The 22,677-nt window shown below is 36.4% G+C and overlaps 1 protein-coding gene across 1 annotated transcript in view; it reads right to left on the bottom strand.

Annotated features, from left to right (window-relative positions):
* IARS2 (isoleucyl-tRNA synthetase 2, mitochondrial) overlaps positions 1–22,677 on the bottom strand; it is a 66,438-nt gene that overhangs the window by 31,337 nt on the left and 12,424 nt on the right. Inside the window, exons 3-12 of the mRNA XM_047840638.1 lie at positions 15,449–15,608; positions 14,098–14,246; positions 13,966–14,015; positions 13,775–13,884; positions 13,357–13,447; positions 12,908–13,023; positions 8,789–8,958; positions 5,286–5,376; positions 3,874–4,025; positions 1,629–1,789 (exon numbers count right to left, since the gene is read on the bottom strand). Coding sequence (XP_047696594.1) covers positions 1,629–1,789; positions 3,874–4,025; positions 5,286–5,376; positions 8,789–8,958; positions 12,908–13,023; positions 13,357–13,447; positions 13,775–13,884; positions 13,966–14,015; positions 14,098–14,246; positions 15,449–15,608 — 1,250 coding nt within the window. The remainder of the gene's footprint in view (positions 1–1,628; positions 1,790–3,873; positions 4,026–5,285; positions 5,377–8,788; positions 8,959–12,907; positions 13,024–13,356; positions 13,448–13,774; positions 13,885–13,965; positions 14,016–14,097; positions 14,247–15,448; positions 15,609–22,677) is intronic.

Genomic DNA, 22,677 nt, shown 5'->3' with positions numbered 1-22,677 from the left:
TGGCTATCGATGATTAAAACACACAAACAAACCCACTTTAATCAACATTCAAAAAAACCCTGAAACACACGCATTCATAAAAGGACCACATAAGAAATACTGATAACATTGACGATGAAAACTAGGAACTTTTACAAAAATTCTGATGAACCCCAAAGTAGGAACATGCAATTCTACGTCTACAGTCTCTCCAACTCCCCATCATTACTTAGTAGCCTCCATGCCCTCAAAAACCTCACTGGATCCTCAAATGATAAAATGTGAAAATATTTATCAAAATGGGCTCAAACTTCTCATTCATGTTAAAACATAACTTAGTAAAATTTCCATTAACCAGATTAAAACAAATTACTCAGGGGTGCCTGAGTGGCTCAGTCAGCTGAGCATCCAACTCTTGGTTTTGGCTTGGGTCATGATCTCAGTTTGTGAGTTCGAGCCCCACGTCAGGCTCCACACTGACAGCCCAGAGCCTGCCTGGGATTCTCTGTCTCTCTCTCTCCCTGTCTCTCCCCCACTCGCACTGTCTCCGTCTCTCTCAAAATAAATAGATTTAAAAAAATTACTCAAAAAAAAGGGAAAACTTAGGATGTATTCTTAAAAGGAATGATTACTATTTCCCTGTCCACATCTGTTAGTAAAAGCTATACTGAATACCGAAAACCTCCCTAATGTACTAGAAGATAAACTAGCCAGACTGTTCCCTCATGAAAAGCAGGGACAATGTCAGTCTATACACTGCCTCGAGAAGAGTCTAGTGTGTGGATTAGGAAAAAAATCTTTCCACTGTTTAAGTTTTTCTACCCTGCATTGTCGACTATGTCCATGTATTATCTTCTCAAAAGAAAAAAAAGAAAAAACCTTAAAGAAAAGAGAAGAAACCTTAAAGAAAAGGGAAGGTAATCATCACTAAAATAAACGTTAATTTTGTGCCTTTAACTATGTAACAGTTTCTTAAATTTTAAAGGATCTATAAATCATTATACAATGTCATTTCTATTGAAACAATAGCCTGAAGTAAGAGAGGGACTCTGATTCCTAAAGAAAAACTGCATACTTGGGTCCCCTCCTGAACGCTGTTCATCTTTGGATTCCTGACACTGGATTCTAGCACAATGCTAGGCACACAGTCAGAAACCATGGATTCCCACAGAAAAAGTATCAGAGCCTCTGCTTCTAAGTATCTATACTGAAAAACTGTAGCTGTTAAAATTTCAACCACATGAAAGGATCTTTGTGAAATTATATTTTATTCCCCACCACTGTTATTTTATAATATGTGATTTAACATATATCAGTTCTCAACAGTCCACTAATTTTCTACTTTTGAAGAAAACACAGCTCACTTTAAAATGCGGGGAAAAATTGGGGCACCTGGGTGGCCTGGATGGTTGGGCATGTGACTCTTGATTTCGGCTTGAGTCACAACCTCACGGTTCACGGAACTGAGCCCCACATGGGGCTTTGTGACGACACTGCGGGGCCTGCTTGGGATTCTGTCTCTCCCTCTCTCTCTGCCCCTCCCCGGCTTGTTAGCTCTCTCTCTCTCTCTCTTTCTCAAAATAAGGAACACTTAAACAAAATGTCTCCATTTAAAAAAAATGCTGAAAGAAATGCAGAAAGAGTTCTACCTGTTGATCAAGAATTCATCTTTTGTCTTGTGATGAAACACAGGGATTGGAACACCCCAAACTCTTTGCCTTGATATACACCAATACGGCCGTCTGTCCATCGTTTCAACCATGGCATTCAGTGCTGATCCAGGAATAAATTTCACTTTTTTTAACAATTCCTGTAATTGATGCACAAATCACATCCAGAGAGAGTAAGCAGAACATATTTTCCACAACTTCCACCATTTATTCTCATAGCTCTTTATTTTGGATGTTTATAGTCATTTACATGTCTCCCTCCCCATACCCAAAAAATTAAACTAAAAAACAGATTTCAGAGTAAATGAAGCAAAGTTAAAAGAAGGCCACAAAGGATCTAATAAATAACACTGAGAACAGACTTCACCTTTAGAGGACGGGACAAGAGATTTTCTACTGATTTCCAAACACCCTAGATCAAAACTGGTAATACTAGGGTTAGTAGAAGTATTATACTTAGTTAAACCACAGTTAAAATACATTCAAACATGACTGCAACAATAATTTTTAAGTACTTACTTAAAAAATAAGCTGCTGTTTTAGGCTGATAAACAAGGGCTGCAATATAACCTAATTTCACATACTATGGTTTACAACACAGAAAACACTCTGAAAATCACACTTTCTATTTATTTGCTCTCTCGCAAGAACTTCCTCTACCTTCAGCCCCCCAAAAAGTTGTTTTTTATTTCATTTCATTTGTCAGTTACCAAAAGATGAGTTATATAAGAAAAATGTTTGGTAATAATCTCAAGAAAGGACAAATATGTCACCTTCATTTTTAAGAATCGAGCCATTAATTAAGCATTTTTCTGCTTGCAGAGCGATTTAAATATTTTCCTCACTTAACCTCAACTACAAGAAATCCCCTCCCTCAAAACCTACTGGAAGAATGGCAACATATGCGATTCAATTTGATTCATCCTTGGTTTGAAAATCCAAGAAATATGAATACAGACTGGATATTTGATTTTGTTAAGCAATAACTATTACTTTTATAAGATGGTAACAATGGCATTTGAATTATGTTTAAATAGTCTTTATCTTTCAGGTATACATACTGAAATATTTATGAAGACGCAAGACCTGAAACTTGCTTCACAATGATCCAATGGGTGGAGAGTGAAAGGAAGGTGGTAGGAGGGGTGCAGACAAAATAAAATTGGCCAGAAGGTGATTAGTGTTGAATTTGGGTAGGAGAAACATGCAGTACATTATCCCTTTACTGCAATGAGAAACTGAAAGTTATCTGTGAAGGAATCAAAACCAAAACGAAACAAAACACTAGGCTCCAGCATTCTGCATCAGACTTAGATGTTCTTCAATCAAAAATCTGTGCAGAGCTCAAGTTACAAAACTTAACATTTACGACAAAGGAAAACAGGCTTCACAGGAATGCAAACAATAAAACAGTCCGTACGATAGTTGTCCACTCTGTACAAACACAGAAAATGTAAACTGCTTGCCCGGCTTTGGCAAGGGCTTCAAATTGCCAAGTCAACAAATAAACCAACTGATTACAGTTATATGTTAAGATGAAAGCAGTAACATAAAGTATCTTCATTATCGGCCTGGCTAACAAATATATATTTGAGCTCTTTCATTCAACAGAATTAAGTTGTTTACAACACACACACACACACACACACACACACACACACACACACACAGATACATATACTATGTGGTGAATGAAGGAGCTCAAATATATATTAATATTTAGAATACCCATTTTAAAGTCTTTGTTAAGTCAAAGCAACAATTTTTTGAATGGACTGCAATTTCAATCTTAAGGAAGCAAAGGGTTTTTAAAGAGTTTTACTGAAATGTTTACTATGTGCTAGACACTGGTCTGGAACCCTCATTCACTTACCCCACGAGGTAGGCATTATTATCAACTTTATATAGATGAGGAAACTGAGGTTCTGAGAGGCTAACCACCTCCTGAACTCACATCTGTCCTAACTCTATATTACTTTCACTATACTGGGCAGGAAATTGGGGCATGTCACTTAACCTCTTTAAGCCACACGTGTATAATGAAGGAATGGAAATCCAAGATCCTTCTAAATCTAAAACTATAATTTTATGAAACCAAATCACATCACCAAATCATAATAGCAGCAATCCCTTCTATTCCCCAAATCCTATTTCAACCTCCCATGCAATCCTTTCATACTGAGGGAATTAAAACCCAATGCTCACAACAGGATGTCTCGTATACCTTGGCTGTAGCCTTGATATCCGTGATATTTACAAACCACTGCTTGCTGGCACGAATAACCACTGGTTTCTTAGTCCTCCAGTCATAGGGATAGCTGTGTACCAATTTCTCCTCTTTCAACAAATGTTTTGAAGCCTGAAGCATCTTTATAACTTTTAAAAAATCAATAACAATTTACATTAGAATTAAAAAGTACTATGAAAATCCTAATAGCTCTGTAATTCCCAAGGAGTACTAATCTGAACCAGTAGGTACCAGTTGGTAAGAGTAGCTACAGAGGCATAATCTGGGAATCTCTTGGCAAAAAAAAAGCAGGGACTACAAAACCTTAAGTAGACTCTAAATTAAGCCATTCCCATGGCTCTTCATTCCAAAGGAAAGATAAATAGGATATATCTAAAATTCTACGTTTGAAATTCGTAGCCATAATCTTTCATATCATGAATCTTAAAATGGTCTCCAAAGAATCCAAAAAAAAACCAGCTATAGTGGGTTGAATTTATCCCCCCAAATGATATGTTCACATCCTAACCCTTAGTACTTGTGAATGTGACCATATTTGGAAATAGGGTCTTTGGAGATGTAATCAAGTTAAGATGAGGTCACATTGGATTAGAGTAGGCCCTGAATCCAATGACTAGTGTCCTAATAAGAGGGGAGGATAGAGACACACAAGAGCAAAGGACTTGAGACAACGGAGGCAAAGATTAGAGTGATACCAAGGAAAGCTAAGGATAACCAGAAACCACCAGAACCTAGGAAGAAACAAGGAAGGATTCTTCCATAGAGCATTCAGAGGGAGCAAGGCCCTGCCAAACCACTGATTTCAGACTTCTAGCCTCCGGAACTGTGAGAATAAATTTCTGTTGTTTTAAGCTGGTAGATTTATGGTAATTTGTTACAGTAGTTCTAGGAAAGTAATACACCATGTTTAATTAGCCTTGGTCTTAGTGTGGGCGAAGAAAGGTCTTAACAGTACATGGTCCTTGGGTCTATAACTATAAAAAGTCAAAAAGACAAGTCAAGGCTGGAGGACCCCGAAGATCATAGTACATAAACAGCACTGCACAGGGGATCAGTGATTTACAAGAGGGTTAGAAAAACAGTAGTGTCTGATACACGGTCAGCACCTAGCCTCAAGCTTGATTTTATTTCTCCACAAAACTAATACAGCCATAGCCATAAAATAACACCACTCCCTGTTGACTGCCCTGCTTTGCTTAAACAGAACAATTTTAAAGCAAAAGATGAACAAGTCCCAACTTCCATTTTAAACCATGCAGTAAAATAAAATACAATTTCAGATTTTTGTTTCTAATGAGAGTGTAAGATGGGAGAAGAGCCAGCAAAGCTTACTGCTGGCTGCTTTTCAGAAAGTATCTATTTATCACAATAACACATACAATACTCACCCACATCTGTTCCCTCTTCAAGGACAGCCTTGTTTTCAAGTTCAGGACCTGCAACTTCTGTGAAAACTCCATCTTCATCCACTAAACAATCCTACAAAGGGTTATTTTCAACAACAAAGTACCAAGATATTTTATCTTATGACAATACCCGGCAAAACAATCTATATAAAACATATCAGTACAGTCTTTCACTGCACTGAAAATCTGGATACTTCTTAGTTAATAGAAATTTGTGGATTTACACATTTAAACCACAAAAGGCAAATGTCTTTTTTGTTTTTGAGACACAGGGCGCGCACAAGCGCACAAGCACACAAGCAGGGGAGGAGCAGAGGGAGAGCGAGAAAGAGAATCTTAAGCAGGCTCCACGCAGCGGAAAAGTCTGATGCAGAGTCTGACGCAGGGCCTTGATCTCACAACTGTGAGATCATGACCTGAGCCAAAATGAAGAATCAGACGCTTAACAGACTGTACTACTCTGGCACCCCAAAAGGCACAATGTCTTATTAAAACAAATACCTGAAGTTTAATTAAAAAAAAAAAAAAAAAGTAAAATCCTCAACAAAATATTAGCAAACTGAATCTAATAATACATTTTAAAAAAATCACACACCGTAATCATTTGAGATTTATTCCTGTATGCAAGTGTGGTGCAAGATTCACAAAACAACCAACATGGCGTCACATCAACAAGAGAAAGGATAAAAACCATTATGATCATTTCAACAGATGCAGAAAAAGCATCTGACAAAGTACAACATCCATTCACGATAAAAACCCTCTGTAAAGTAGTAAAGAAAACATACCTTAACATAATAAAGCCTGTATACGAAAAACTCACAGCCAACAATGCACTCAATGGGGAACAACTGAGAGCTTTTCTCCTAAGGTCAGGAACAAGACAAGGAAGTCCACTCCCACCACTTTTATTCAACATAGTACTGGAAGTCCTAACCATAGCAATTAGACAACATAAAGAAATAAAAGGCATCCAAATTGCTAAGAAAGAAATAAAACTCTCATTATTTGCAGATGACACGATACTATATATATAAAACCTTAAAGACTCCACCAAAAAACTGCTAGAGCTGATACATGAATGCAGTAAAGTCACAGGATACAAAATCAATGTACAGAAATCTGTTGCACTCCTATACACCAATGATGAAGCAGCAGAAAGTGAAATTAAGAAACCAATCCCATTTAAAATTGTACTAAAAATAATAAATTATTTAGGAATAAACTTAACCATAAGTGAAAGACCTGTCCTCTAAAAACTGTAAAACAGTGATGAAAGAAATTCAAGATGATGCCAAAAAATGGAAAGACATTCTATGTTCATGGGTTGGAAGAACAAATATTGCTAAAATGTCTATACTCCTCAAAGCAATCTACAGATTTAATGCAATCTCTATCAAAATACCAACAGCATTTTCCACAGTAGAACAAAAAATATTAAAATTTGTATGGAACTATACCTAAGACCTCTAACAGCCAATGCAATCTTAAAAAAGAAAAACAGGGGCGCCTGGGTGGCTTAGTTGGTTAAGCGTCCAACTTTGGCTCAGGTCATGATCTCGTGGTTCATGAGTTCAAGCACCGCATCGGGCTCTGTGCTGATAGCTTGGAGCCTGGAGCCTGCTTCGGATTCTGTGTCTCCCTCTCTCTGCCCCTCCCCCTCTAGTGTTCCATCTCTGTCTCTCTCCCTCTCTCTTAAAAATAAACATTAGAAAAATTTTTAAAAAGAAAAACAAAACTGGAGGTATCACAATTCCAGATTTCAAGTTATGTTACAAAGTGGTAGTAATTGTATGGTACTGGCATAAAAATAGACACATAGATGAATGGAATAGAACAGAAAACCCAGAAGTAAACGGACAATTATATAGTTAATTAATCTTCGACAAAGGAGGAATGAATATACCATGGGAAAAAGTCTCTTCAACAATTTTTTCCAGTTGGACAGTTACATGCAAAATTATGAAACTGGACCACTTTCTTTCACCATACACAAAAACAAACTCAAAATGGATTAAAGACCTAAATGTAAGACCTGAAATCATAAAAATCTTTGAAGAGAACATAGGCAGTAACCTCTCTGACATCGACTGCAGCAACTTTTTTCTAGAGAGGTCTCTTGAGGCAAGGGAAACAAAAGCAAAAATAAACTATGGGGACTACACCAAAATAAAAAGTTTCTTCACAGAGAAGGAAACAACCAAAAAAACTAAATGGCAAAATACTAAGTGGGATAAGGCACTTGTAAATGACATATCTGATAAAGGGTTAGTATCCAAAATATCTGAAGAACTTATAAAACTCAACACCGCAAAAATAATCCAATTAAAAATGGGCAGAAGACATGAACAGACATTTCTCCAAAGAAGACATCCAGATGGCCAAAAGACATGAAAAGATGCTCAACATCACTCATCATCAGGGAAATGCAAATCAAAACTACAAAGAGGTATCACTGCACAACTATCAGAATAAAACGCAAGAAACAAAGTGTTGGCAAAGACATGGAGAAAAAGGAACCCTCGTGCATTGTTAGTAGAAATGCAAACCCGTACAGCCACTGTGGAAACAGTATGGAGTTTCCTCAAAATGTTAAAAACAGAACTACCCTATAATCTGGTAATCACACTACTGAGTATTTACCCAAAAACATTAAAAAAAAAACACGAATTCAGGAGCGCCTGGGTGGCTCAGTATACACACACACACACACACACACACACACACACACACAGGAATATTATTCAGCCATAAAAAAGAATGAAATCTTGCCATTTATAACAACACGGATGTATCTAGAGTATAATGCTAAGCAAAATAAGTCAGTCAAAAAAGACAAATACCATATGATCTCACTCATATGTGGAATCTAAGAAACAAACAAAAGGCAAAAAGAGAGAGAGAGAGACACCAAGAAACAGACTCTTAACTACTGAGAACAAACTGATGGTTACCAGAGGGGAGGGGGGAGGAGGGGATGGAGGAAATAGGGGTGGGGATTAAAGAGTACACTTTTGATGATGAAAAATAAAATAATTTTTTAAAAAGTTAAATATACTAAAAATTCCTTTAACTTGGTCTCTATTAATGTCCAGATCAATTGTAATGTACATATATTGTGCCGACTTTGGGACTCACTTTGAACTAAAGGAAAAAATTCCCTAAGTAACTGACATGTATAACATAAATTTAAAGAGGACTGTTTAAAAACAAACTGCTCTTTCAAACAGAAAGAGAAAACATTCTCCCCATTTAATACGTATTTTTCAATTCTAATTCTGTGCTGATTTTGTGTTAATTCTCCAAAGTCTTTCTCAATTAGTATGAATTAACGAGGCATTAGGGTACTGAACAAACCCGAGCATTTCACAACTTAATTGTGACAAAAATGATTGCTTATCACCAAAACATAAAGATGTCAATTAGGATTTATCACTTTAATTCTACAAAGCAACAATTAAAAAGGAAAGAAAAAGGAAAAGTACCGTGGACAGGTTGTGTTGAGAAGCTACACTGTAATCTTCCATACCATGGGCTGGGGCTGTGTGAACCAACCCTGTTCCTTTTGCCATGGTCACATGATTTGCAGGTAAAAGAGGAGAGGCTTTACCAGGAATTAAAGGATGAGTACAAGTACCATTTTCCAAATCTACACCTGTGGGGGGAAAAAAAAACATAATTAAGAATTATCTTATGTAACAATGTTTCTACCTCTTTAAGAGCAGCAAGAGAGTAGCAAGTGAAAAGTGCAGGATCTTCCAGGCACCTGGGTGGCTCAGTCAATTAAGTGTCCGATTCTTGATTTTTGGCTCAGGATATGATCTCACCATCGTTGAGAATGAGCCCCATGTTGTACTCAGCGTGGAGCACAAAGCCTGCTTGGAATTCTCTCTCCTCTCACTGCCCCTCCCCTGCTCATTCTCCCTCTCTTTCAAAATAAATAAATAAACTTCAATTAAAAAAAAAAAAAAAGAGGGGTGCCTGCGTGGCTAAGTCAGTTAGGCTTTTGACTTTGGCTCGGGTCATAATCTCACGGTCCATGAGTTCGAGCCCCACATCGGGCTCTGTGTTGACAGCTCAGAGCCTGGAGCCTGCTTCAGATTCTGTGTCTCCCTCTCTGTCTGCCCCTCCCCTGCTCGTGCTCAATTTCTCTCTCTCTCTTTCTCTCTCTCAAGAAAAATAAACATTAAAACAAATTAAAATTAAAAAAAAGAAAAGTGCAGGATCTGGAACAAGACTGGCCTCAAACTTGGCTTCCCTTTTTACTTGCACTGTGACCTTTAGGAACCTATAGTATGTAGAAAATTACAGTTCCCATCTCAGGGGTTGCCATGAGGATAAATTGAGGTAATACATTTTAAGTATTTGGGGCACTTAGCACAATAACTGCCACACAGTAAATGATTTAAAATATTAGCAATTAATGGGGCGCCTGGGTGGCTCAGTCGGTTAAGCGTCCGACTTCGGCTCAGGTCATGATCTTGCAGTCTGTGGGTTCGAGCCCCGCGTCAGGCTCTGTGCTGACAGCTCAGAGCCTGGAGCCTCCTTCAGATTCTGTGTCTCCCTCTCTCTCTGACCCTCCCCCATTCATGCTCTGTCTCTCTCTGTCTCAAAAATAAACAAACATTAAAAAAATTTAAAATAAAAATAAAAATAAAATATTAGCAATTATTATAACAGACAACACAAATGAGCCCAAGATTTCTCTAACTTACGTACAGCTATGCACCTTTTGGAATATAAGGACAAAGAAATTAGAACAGATCAATGACCAACAGGTTCTAACACTATCTCTATGGGAATTAACTGTTGTTGCTTTTCATGTTACCCTAAAAAGGTAAGAGATGATAAATAATACCTAACAGTCAGTAGGTACCTACCATGTACTGAGTTCAACATAAATTCTTACTTCATCTTCATAACACTACCAAACACCTAATATTATCTGCAATTTATAAATCAGAAAACAAGAAAATGTAGGCAATATGCCTGGTGTTACATGGCTAATAAATGACTGAATCCAACTTCCAAAGCAAGTATGACTCTAACATTCTGTATAACCCCAGCCCTTTTAATAATACATCGTATCCACCATCTGTCAATTTTTCCACACTACCAGTAACGTTTCTCACCTTTACTGCTTCTTGAGTTGGATTCTATAAATTAATCTTTCATATGCTCTAAAAACAACAGAAATAAATAAGTCCCCAAACTTTACAAAGATTATCTGGTTCTACTTATGTATTTACCAAGATGTACTAGGTAAGTCTGTTAAGTCTATCTACTCTTCAATAATTAAAGAAATTTCAATGGTCCCCTTACTCCTAAGATCTTCCCCACAAATCATCCTTCATCTTTCTAAACTAAATAATATTAACTTAAAAAAAAAATCTGTCCTCACAGAGCAATGTCTCCACTTTTACGATCCTTCCTTTCTGGCTGTAGAGGAATAAGACGTAACCGATTCAATATCACCAAAAGAATACAAATCTTTTAAATTTTAACATTTCATAGATAGCCCTGTTGCTGATTTCATTTTGATTATAACAGTATATGAATAAAAAGGCTTGAGAAAAATTAACATTCCCTTATAACTGATGGCAATGAACTCCCTTTTCTGAAAATAAATCACAAGTTCTCCTCACTGTTGGACTTGGATGACTTGGCATTTTATTCCTAGAAAATACTTAAATTACTAGGAAAAACTTGAATACTTCAGGATACATGTTTTCCAAGATAATTCATAATGCTGTCAATGAAGAGAATTGTTAATGTTTATTTTTTCACTTTGATTCCTTTCTTTAAGTTAGATTTGCAAGTAAGACAAGTCCCTGTGACCCTATGTTGTACTTCTCAAGCATTTTTAGTATGGAAATGAAAGGTTTAGGGCAAAGTAAACTTTACCTATTAACCTTCCTTTATCTCCATCCTTAGCATATCTGCCACTCAATATTCTCTCTCCCCTCCCAACAAAGATCTTTGGTCAATAAGAAACAATTTATATTTTTCTGTAAAGAAAAACTATCCTACACAAATTATTACATTTTAGCTGTTCAACATTCCTACCACTTTAATATGTTAATAAGCTATCCGTCATCAGTTTATTTGCCACAGATGAGAAGTGTACCTACTCCTCTAAAATGTGGTGTCTCAAAACGGCAATCCAATAATTCTCTGACATAATAATTTGAAACAATTATCCAATCTAGAAAGATGACCTTAAATTTAACCTGAGTACTTTCAAACACCTCATGGGAATGCCATTTAGCTTCTGCAACAACATCTAACTTTTCAGTGAAATCTGTACTACCTTCTGTGCTTAAAAAAGGGATAGGAGAGGGTTATGGGGTAAAGAATATGCTGGATCCTCTAACTTACTTACGGCACCAACAAGGACCAAATGGTATTAAATACCAAACATTTTGTAGCTTCTTTCCTGCTTTTGACATAAAACCCTCTTATTTTTGTTAAGACCGCTTCAACTTCTAATTGGCCTGCACCTAAAATGATACATTTAGGTCTATGGCCATACCACCCTGAACATGCCCAATCTCGTCTAAAATGATGCATTTAGAGGGCTTCTTTATTTGACTAGGCAATCTTTCCATTTTGGGGTATCTCTACTCATCCTACTCATGTGATTTTTCTCTTTAAGTAAGAAATTCAAGAAACGCAAAGATGTATCATCCCTAAAGATAAAAGGTAATTTTAAACTTCCCTAGATTTTGGGGTGCCCTGGGTGGCTCCGTTGATTAAGTGTCCAACTTTGGCTCAGGTCAGGATCTCACAGTTTGTGAGTTCAAGCCCTGCATTGGGCTCTGAGCTTTCAGGAGCCTGCTTTGGATTCTGTGTCTCCCTTTTTCTCTGTGCCTCCCCTGCTCACGCTCTGTCTCTCTCTCTCAAAAATAAACAAACATTAAAATAAATTAAAATAAATAAATGGACTTCCCTAGATTTTAGTAATTATATTTCAGAATCAATCAATACTTCAGAAGTTACAAATTACAGCTTACTACGGATTCTTTTGACAGAAGAACAATCTCAGGAATAATTTTCTGAATTTATTAAATTTCCTCATTAAAATCATATACCAAAAAATAAACATATTTAATTCCTTCCCTGTGTCTCTGATTAAATCAGATAACAAGAATTTTTGGTGACTCAATTTTGAGTAAAATTTTATTTTTTTGTTTTTAATTTTTAAGAAATTTTTATTGTAAGTAGGCTCCATGCCCAATGTGGGGCTTGAACTCATGACCCTGAGATCAAGAGTCACATGCTCTACTGACTGAGCCAGGAGGCATCCTTTGAATAAAATTTTAAAAGGATACTTGTACATTCTACATTGTACAAAGGACATTTATCTAATTTTTCATTAGGTATTTACCAGATATACTGTTGTGTTTTTGTTAATGTTCATATTTTCTAGACTCTTATCACATTTAATATATATTTTCCTTCAGTGTAATCAATGTGAAATATATTCTACAAAAAGAGGCCATATCTGTTTCAATTTACAATGAGAAATGTTCAGCCAAATACTAAACTCAAATCACATGGATACTCTGATGACTGTGATGGTCAGAGTTTCTATAAATCTTCACCTGAAAATGTTGAAATAACTTCAAGTGTTGTTTCCAAGACAGAAGCAATGGATGTTACTTTATCTGCAGCAAGTATGTACAGGTCCCCAGATTTGGAACATTTCACAACAGCATACCTAAAATAAAATTTTAGGAGAAAATTACTAATAATGAAAAAGAAAAGCCACAGCTATTTTAAATGTTTTACATCATTTTAGGAAAACTAACTTCAAGATAAAAAAAAGCACTACTTTCAAAGAACTTCATCCCTTACATTTGTTTTCCAAAAAAGCTGCACGTGAGGTCTTAAATGGAATCATCTAAAGCTTAATAAAACCTATATGAACATAATAACTATGTTATAATTCACCGAATTTTAAGAGAACAATGATGAAATAAATCCAAAATAATGCTAATGATGAAACTGCTCCTATTTGTGGATAAAACAAAAAATACAGCAATAAACTTACTTTGAGTCTGGCATATAACAAACAGCTTGATTGGCAGGAATTGTCCAAGGCTGGGTGGTCCAGACTAAAAAACTAACAGGAGATGAACCATCTGTGAAAACAAAATTTTAATTTTTTTTTTTTAATGTTTATTCATTTTTAAGAAACAGAGAGAGACAGAACATGAGCGGGGAAGGGGCAGAGAGAGAGGGAGACACAGAATCCGAAGCAGGCTCCAGGCTCTGAACTGTCAGCACAGAGCCCCACGTGGGGCTCTGACGCTTGAACTCACAAACTGTGAGATCATGACCCAAGCTGAAGTTGGACGCTCTACCGACTGAGCCACCCAGGCACCCCTGTGAAAATAAAATTTTAAATATGCTACCAAATGTTACAATTCTGTAACTTGAATAAATTTCAAGCAATGAATAAATCTTACCTATGAGAGATACCAACTTGGGAGAAGGTTTCAAGAGGGGGAATTTTACATATATTGAGCGACTGACATGTTCAGGATTATACTCAAGTTCTGCTTCAGCCAATGCAGTCCTAAGGTTTAAGAATATTACATATAAATATTGGAAGGCCTCACAAAATTCTCCACTTTCACTACCAAAAACACGTACATACCTTGATGAAGGAGACCAAAACACAGGTTTGTAAGATCGATAAATCAAGCCCTATGAAAGACAAATACATATGAAAGCTGGAATTTTGTAACACATAATTTAACATACTCAAAGAAAAAAAATACTTCATTACCTTCTCATACATTTGGTAGAAAAGTCTCAACTGTTTGGCCTCATATTTTCCATCAAATGTATAGTAGCAATTATTCCAATCCGCCATTATTCCCCAACGAATAAATGCTGATCTCTGTTTCTCAATTGCTGCTTCAGCAAATGATCTAGCTAAAAAACAAATTTAAGAAAGACAAAAAAAAAAAAAAAGCACCTGAAAACCAATAAATTCAAACTCTTTTTTTTTAATGTTTATTTTTTTTTTGAGAGAGAGAGAGGGAGCGAGTGAGCGAGTGAACAAGCCGGGGAAGGGCTTCCAGCGCAAAGCATGATGTGGGGTTCAAACTCACGACCGTGAGATCATGACCTGAGCCAGAACCAAGGGTTGGATGCTCAACCAACTGAGCCAGCCACCCAGGAGCCCCAGTAAATTCAAACTCTTAAAGATGGTTTAGTATGTAGGTCTCTAAAAGCAGGTATTGTACATAGTATACACTACAAAATGTATACAATAGGGAAATTATTTTGAAAGTTAAAGGTGTCCAGAAGATAACTAAAACAAATTCTAGAATGAATTAGAATTTCAAAACTATTCTTCAGACTTTATACAATGAACTTTACATTTAGAAAAAATAAACTGGAAAAATTATTTTTCGTATTTCTTAATTTGGGAAAAGGCAAGAGTAATTTTTATTTCATTATACACAGAAAAAGTAATCAGTACATCTAGTTTAGGCCATTAACACGAAGATGTTTCACAGTGATGTCAAAAATCTTCACAATCATATCTAAATATATGATAATTTAAGAACAGAAGATTCCTCCCTCACCCAGCTACTGAAGGATCAAATAAGAGATTAATTTAAAAAATATATAAGCATTTTAGAATTGACTTTTAGTCTAGCACCTGAAATAGGTCAACAAACTCCAGCTAGGAAAGTAAATAAAAACACTGAGCACACTGGGCTGATGGCTCAGAGCCTGGAGCCTGTTTCCGATTCTGTGTCTCCCTCTCTCTCGGCTCCTCCCCCATTCATGCTCTGTCTCTCTCTGTCGCAAAAATAAATAAACGCTGAAAAAAAAAAAAAACACTGAGCACAATAATTTCACAAAATATGAACATCAAAAAATTGAAAAATGTACGTGGAAATGCTCACAAACCTTTCCTCAGTCTCTGAACGTAAGTTCTCACAAAAGTCACTTAAATGAGATCTGAATATTCTGTAACAAAAACTGGTTTCTAATAGATACCATTATAACCAAAAAAACCAAAACCAAAAAACAACAGAAAGTCTCTTTGATTAAGTCCTGACTTTTCCTAGGGACCAGTGTTTATGAATAACCATTTTAAAAAAGAAATAGGGATTATTTACCTTTTTCTCTAATTTCTACAGCTGAAAGATTCTGAGCTTTTCCACCAAGTTCTGACAATACTTTTATTTCAATGGGTAACCCATGACAATCCCAGCCTGGCACAAAATGTATTTTGGAACCTCTCATCATATGGTATCGATTGGCTATATCCTTCAAAATCTGCAAAGATAAAATGATAATCATCATTCACACATAAAGCACGTGGCCTACCATTACATTACTTTAATGTCATTGTAAAACACTGGGAAAGCCCAATTTTAAAAAGATTTACATAAACAAAATAACCTATTAAATCTGTTAACTTAAGTTCTACATAAACACAAAAGTAACAGATATTTGAAGTTTAAAAGTGCCATTAACTCCAGAAAACAAATCACATAAAAGGTTTCAAAGTGAAAAACATTATGCCCAGAATTATTAATTTGTTTGTCAAGTTGGAATATGCAGAAAAGCAGGCTATACCACCTTCTTAAGAAACAATTTTGACTTCTTAAAAACCAGAGGGTAAAAGAAAGTCAATTATAAATTTCCTTTACTCATACTAAAAACATTAACATGAAAAATCCAATATCATTTATATTCAGCTTAGAAATAGTATATAATCAATGCAGAATTTATAATGCACCCAGAGTATGGAATATCACAGTTAACTCTTTCTTTCATTGACAGAACCCTTATTAAAACACTAGACCTTCACTAGGTATAGTTCTATAACTGATTTCTCTTCTTAGTTCATTTTAGATACTAGAGGGCAGCCTTTTAAAACATGTATTACCATTTCAAAATGGAAGATCAAAGGCAAAGGATAGATTTGGCTCCAAACTCAATTTCCTTCTTCCCAAAAGGAAATAATGCAGTCGTCCAGAAAATTACTTCCTCCTTTCCACATTTATCAAAATTAGAAAAGATATTACACATTCCTCCCACACCTTCCCCCACTTAAAACTCTAACTCTCAAACCTCTTACCTAGGGGCAAGAGGAAGACCTGTGATCTGGGTGGTTATCACCGGACATAAAAAGTCATCTAATTACATGCACTTAAGATTTGTGTACTTTACAGTAGGTATATTATTTAAATCAACCAATATATAAATAACCCCCTTCCCACTTATTCGTTTTTGAAATTATTTTGATTATCTGTCCCTTCCCAGTAAAATATAAACTCCTTAAAACCCCATCTGTCTTCTTCACCAGCAAACTCCCAGCATTTAGAATGGCGTCTGGCACCATTCTACAAATATTGATTGAAGAAATATTGGTTGAATGCATGCACATATGCTCTAGACTGTAATGTCTTATATAGTCGTCACTAGCCACCAGTGGCTACTGAGCAATTGAAAACATTGCTAGTCCATGGGGCGCCTGGGTGGCGCAGTCGGTTGAGCGTCCGACTTCAGCCAGGTCACGATCTCGCGGTCCGTGAGTTCGAGCCCCGCGTCAGGCTCTGGGCTGATGGCTCAGAGCCTGGAGCCTGTTTCCGATTCTGTGTCTCCCTCTCTCTCTGCCCCTCCCCTGTTCATACTCTGTCTCTCTCTGTCCCAAAAATAAATAAACGTTGAAAAAAAATTTAAAAAAAAAAAAAAAAAAAAAAAAAAGAAAACATTGCTAGTCCAAATTGAGATGTACTGTAAATATAAAATATATATCAGATTTCAAATAGTACAAAAAAAGAATGTGAAATATCTCAAAACAAGTTTTAGAGAGGCTGTATGTCAAACGATACCTTAGATATGTTGACCTAAATATAATATTAAAAGAAGGTTCATCTGTTTCTTCTGACTTCTTTTTTATGGGGCTACTAAAAAGTTTTAACTTACCTAAAGAGCTTACATTGTAGCTTGCATCATTTCTAATGAACAGTGCTGTTTTTGATCATATTAACACAATAGAATCATTTGGGCTACTAATTAAGAATGTCCCTATTAAGGAAAGGTCTATGTGAAGCCTGTGGTAAAAGGAACAGCAGAGACGCAGTAAGAATGTTTTACTAGTTCCTCAGTACCAGATTACGCTCCTCTCCAAACAAGTTCCTCCGTTATGTTTAAGAACCTTCGGACCCTTTTGCTCATGATAACCCTGTCCTCATTTTTCCTTTTGTTTTTCATTTTCCTTTCATAATATTCACCTATTCCTTTATTTAATAAACAAAGTTTTGAATGCCTACTATGTGCTAAGAACTGTTCTGGGAACCTAGAGTAGGATAACAAACAGGGTCCTTCCAACGAAGGAAGACAGAAAATAAATACATTCATATTAAGAAAAGGTCAAGGTAAAGGTCAGAAAACAGTATGTGAGGTGGGGGAGGTGGGGGTGGTGGTACTATTTTAAAGGAAGGTCAGTAAAACCTGATGAGATGGCATCTGCACAGAGACATGAAGAAAATGAGAAAGTGAGTCATTTGAGTATCTGGGAAGTGCATTCCATGGCGAGAAAGCCAGCAAGACTACACAGGGTATGTCTGAGCAAAAGCAGGAACTGTTCCTCCTCCAGGTCTTTGACGGAACCTCCAACTATGCACATAAGAGGTGGATTTGCATGGTGCCTCAGGTTTTTAGAGAATAACTCCTTCTCTACCCTCAATCCGTGTGGAGCTCACTCGCCTCTATTCCAGCTCCAAGGGTGAACACATAATCCATCGTGGCCTTCAACATATTCTATCCCTACCTCCAAAATGACTGATTCAGGGATAGACCTGTGCCTCAAATCAGGACAAGGAGATTCAATTCCAGGACTTTTGTAAGAATTACTGGGGAAGAGAAGATAGAAGAATGTAAGCCTATAAATGCTGGGAAATGTGTGGGGTGGAAATGGGGGTATGGAGAGCACCAAAGGGGGATGCCGTGCTTAAGAGTGAAACACAGAGAGAAACCAACTCTGATAGTATCTGAGTCCCTGGGTCCGGCCATGAAAGGAGCTAGAACTATCTCTGAACTCTACAATTAAAATACCTAAGAAATTCTCTTTTTTGCTTAATCCCGTCAAGAGTTGTCTTTCTATCCCTAAGAACCCAAACAATGTGGAACAACAGAGTTTTGTTTTGTATTTTTGTTATTACAACTTATGATCTTACTGGGGATACTAAAAACAGGAGATTAGACTATCTTTCTTAAATTAAAGTGTCTTAATTCTTTGAGCATATGCAGCAGAAAGTTCCACAAGACAAATGGATAAATAATAAATGGACAAATTTTTAAATATTTAAAACAGAGAAAACAACCTAAAAGGAGTAACTTTTCAAGATAATACCTCTTGAAGCTTCTGTGTGATAAATAACAAGACTATATTAAAATAGACAAGACTAGTCCAGACACCTATTTTATTGATCAGAACCAGATAATGCTGCACTATATTCCAATCTGGGAGAGCAATGTGTTCTTTGACCTTTTTTAAAATTTTGACTATTCAAACACATTGACTTTCCAGCGTTACTTTTTAGCCATTAAGTACATTAAAATTTGTAAAAAATATTTTCTTTGCTGTTTGTGATTATAAGAGTAATACAAGTTCTTTCAAAAAAAAAAAAGAGTAATACAGGTTCCTGTTTTAAAAAAAATTTAAATGGGGGTGACTGGCTAGCTCAGTTAGTAGAGCACACAACTCAATCTCAAGGTCATGACTTCGAGCCTCACGTTGGGCATGGAGCCTACTTAAAAAAAAATGCTATAGAAATAACAAATATTAGGTTTAAATTTTGTGTGTGTGTGTGTGTGTGTGTGTGTGTGCAAAATTAGATTCTAATGTAACACTTTTAAAACTTGTTTTACTTCCTTCACTTAATGATATTTGTACATCTCTCACGTCAGTACAGAAATATCTACCTGATTCCTTTTAAGATTCCATATACTTCATCACCAAGATTTATTTAATCAAGTCCCATTAAGGACACTCAGTATGGGCTATCAGTGTAATACAGCATTAACACAAGACGGTTAACGTTTTCCTTTTACATATAGCACAGTCACTTTTTCTAACAAAATTTCAACCAACCAAAGTGCCATAACAATAGATGGCTCAATAATCAGAACCTAGATAGCCCCAAAATATATCTAATTTGTATGATTTAAGAGGGACCACAGAAACATGGCAAGGACATAAATGTACTAGATACATTTCTGATTAGATACATAACTGATTTCCTGTCTGGAAAATAAATCAATTTAGGTCATCCCTACCTCTTGACATCAACCTAAAGAAATTACAAATGGATTAATGGTAATAATAACATTAATAAGAAATCAACATGAAAATCCAAACGTATACAAGAGACAAATTAAAACATTTAGAGATTACATTTGTCTTTCTAATCAGTAATACATACTCAAATTGGCAATAAAATTCAGTGACAGTGGAGTACAATAAGGCAAGTTTCCTAAGTCGCCTGTAATATAAAAAGTGATATAATCTATTGAAAAGTAATTTACCAGTAGGTATCCAGAAATTCCTGTCTATTAAACTAACTCAAGGAAACAATCTGAATTCTTAAGAAAGTTGTAGGTATAAAAATATTCATTATAGCATAATGTGATACAGTCATGAAAACACCTATATAGGATATTATAACAATTTCAAAATACATTTATGTCAAAAATATCAGGAAAAAAAGGCAAGACAAAATCTATTCATAAAAATATTATCATTAACTATTTTTTTAAATATTAAAACTAAGGAAATACCTCAAAAAATGTTAAGGGCATTTACATTTGTTTGATAGGATTATGATAATTTTAACTTTCTTTTTTCAACTTTTTTGTATTTGCCAAATCCACATTTATAACCAAAGAAAACAATTAACTTTTAAAAATTTTCAAAATGTACCTCCCACTTCTTAAAAGATGGAGTAAATTCTTCCCAGTAAATAAAAATTTAAAACACTGGACATTATATATAACACAAACAGAAAGGTAAAGAGAAGGCACTAAGGACCTTAAGACCAAGAATGGACACAGTGGTGACTTTCCAGGGTTTTGATTTGCCTCATAGATTCTAGACGTGGACACAAGAGGCCAGCAATCTGGAAATGCCAAAGGCTACAGAAGAAAACCCATCGAAACCTTTTTTCCCCTCTGTCTCTAGCCAAAACACCAGGAAAGGGACAGCCTAACTGCTCTTCTCCAGTCAAGCACCACAAAAAAATCTGTGGCCTCAATTACACTCCTTCAAGCAAAAGCTGAGTAAAGAGCCTAGATTTCCACCTTTGCAAATTTGTCACGAGGCACCCTAAGCCCTCCTCCCCTGTCAGGATGGTGTCAGAGAAAATCAAGTAGCGAGTAGGACCCACACCTCTGCTGGGTAGTAATGAGACCCCGGTCTGCAGAGGCAGTGGAGACCATGTAGGGAGCCTGGACTTCATTCCTACCCAGCACCAACGAGGCACCCCTACCTGTCTCCCACGGGGGTGCTCGAAGGAGGGTTCGTGCAGAGTGGGATGTTCACCGCTGCCCAGTGGTAACAAGGCCACCTCTTCCTCCCCTGGTATCAGCAGTGGCCATGCGGGGAGCGAGCACTTTCTGGCCAGCAGACAGCTGAGGTTTGGGGGGAAGCACAACTTCTACCTGGCGGAGCAGTAAGAAGGAGCACCCCACCTTCGTGTTAAAAAAGGCTGAGTGGGGAATCTGGACTTCCGTCCCCTCCTTGGAGTAGCCAGACAGTGACCCCCTTCCTCTGCGGGAGAGGTGTCAGTGAGTGAAAGCTGCTAAAACAGAATGTTTAAATAAGATCCAGGCTCTCAAAATACACAAAATGTCAAGGTTTCAATAAAAATTCACTCATCATACCAACACTAAACATCTGACACTGAAAGAAAAAAAAAGACAGTCCGCAGACAACACTGAGATGACAGAGATGTTAGAATAACCTGGAAAAGATTTTAAAGGAACCGTGATAAAAATGCTTAAGCAAACAACTGTAAACACAACATGAAAAATATGAAAAAATAAAAAGCCTCAAAGAACGTGTAGAGATAAAGTAAACGGTATTTTTTAAATTGAGATAGAACTCAGTATATCAAATGTAAATTTTAAAAGTGAAAAATAACTCAAGTGACAATAACTTCAAAAGTGAAGCAGTAACTGAAATAAAAAGTGCAGCAGATGGGCTTGACTGCAGAACGGAGAGGACAGAGACAGGAACCGCTAAACCACGACTGAATGATAAACTACTCCCTCTAAAAAGCAGGGTAGAAAACAAAGGCAGGGAAAAACATGAAAACCAGGGAACTGTGGGACTATCACAAAAGACCTAACACAGGTGTCACTCTGTCCTGAAAGGAGACTTTTTCAGCCAGAAATGGAAAACTACATGAAAAAATAATGGCCAGAAACTCCACACGTTGATCAGAGACATAAACCTACGAATTCAAGAAACTAAATGATTTCCAAGATGAAAAATCCAAAGAAATCCACACCGAGAGTCATCATATCATTAAACTTTTGAAAATGAAAATGTCTTTAAAAAAAAGAAAAGAAAGAAAATGAAAATGTCTTATAGGAAGTCAGAGAGCAGGGGCACCTGGCTGGCTCTGCTGGAAGAGCATGCGATTCTTGATGCCAGGGGCGTGAGTTCAGGCCCCACGGGAAGTGTAGAGATTATTTAAATAAATAAAACTTTAAAAAAAAGAGAAAAGGGGACACCTTACTTATATGCAAAAAATAATTTGAATTACAAGAGAATTTTCATCAGAAAATATGAAGATCAGAAGGAAGTTTTTCAAGTGCTAGGGAAAAAAAAGTCTATCTGAAATCGTAGACACAGCAAAAATATACTTGAAGGACAAAAGGAAAATCAAGCCATTATCAGATAAGGGAAAGCAAAGATGACTGTCGACCAGCAGACCTACCCTAAGGAAAGGCTAAAGGAAATGCTCTATAAACAGAGAGAAAACAATAAAGAAGGAACATGTAAACATCAAGAAGGAAGAAAGAACATAATAAACAAAATATGGATAAATATACACTTTCTATTTACTCAGCATTCTATTTCATCAAATATTCTAACCAATGTTTCACAGTCAAAAGAATAACTATCAAACACTGTCTTGTGGGGACTGAAACGTGAGGGATGTGTAAAACAAGTTACAAATACAGGAGGGTAAAGGGATGGAAAGGCATACTAAATAGTCCATGGACCAAAGAAGAATTCTCAAGAGAAATCGCAAAGCACAATGAATTGAATAAAAATGTAAACTAAGTACATGTTAAAATTTGCAGAACACAAGCTACAGAAGTACTG

Source organism: Prionailurus viverrinus, chromosome F1, assembly GCF_022837055.1.
Source record: "Prionailurus viverrinus isolate Anna chromosome F1, UM_Priviv_1.0, whole genome shotgun sequence".
NCBI lineage: Eukaryota > Metazoa > Chordata > Mammalia > Carnivora > Felidae > Prionailurus > Prionailurus viverrinus.
Note: the sequence above shows the minus strand (reverse complement) of the source record. Positions and strands in the feature narration are given on the sequence as shown.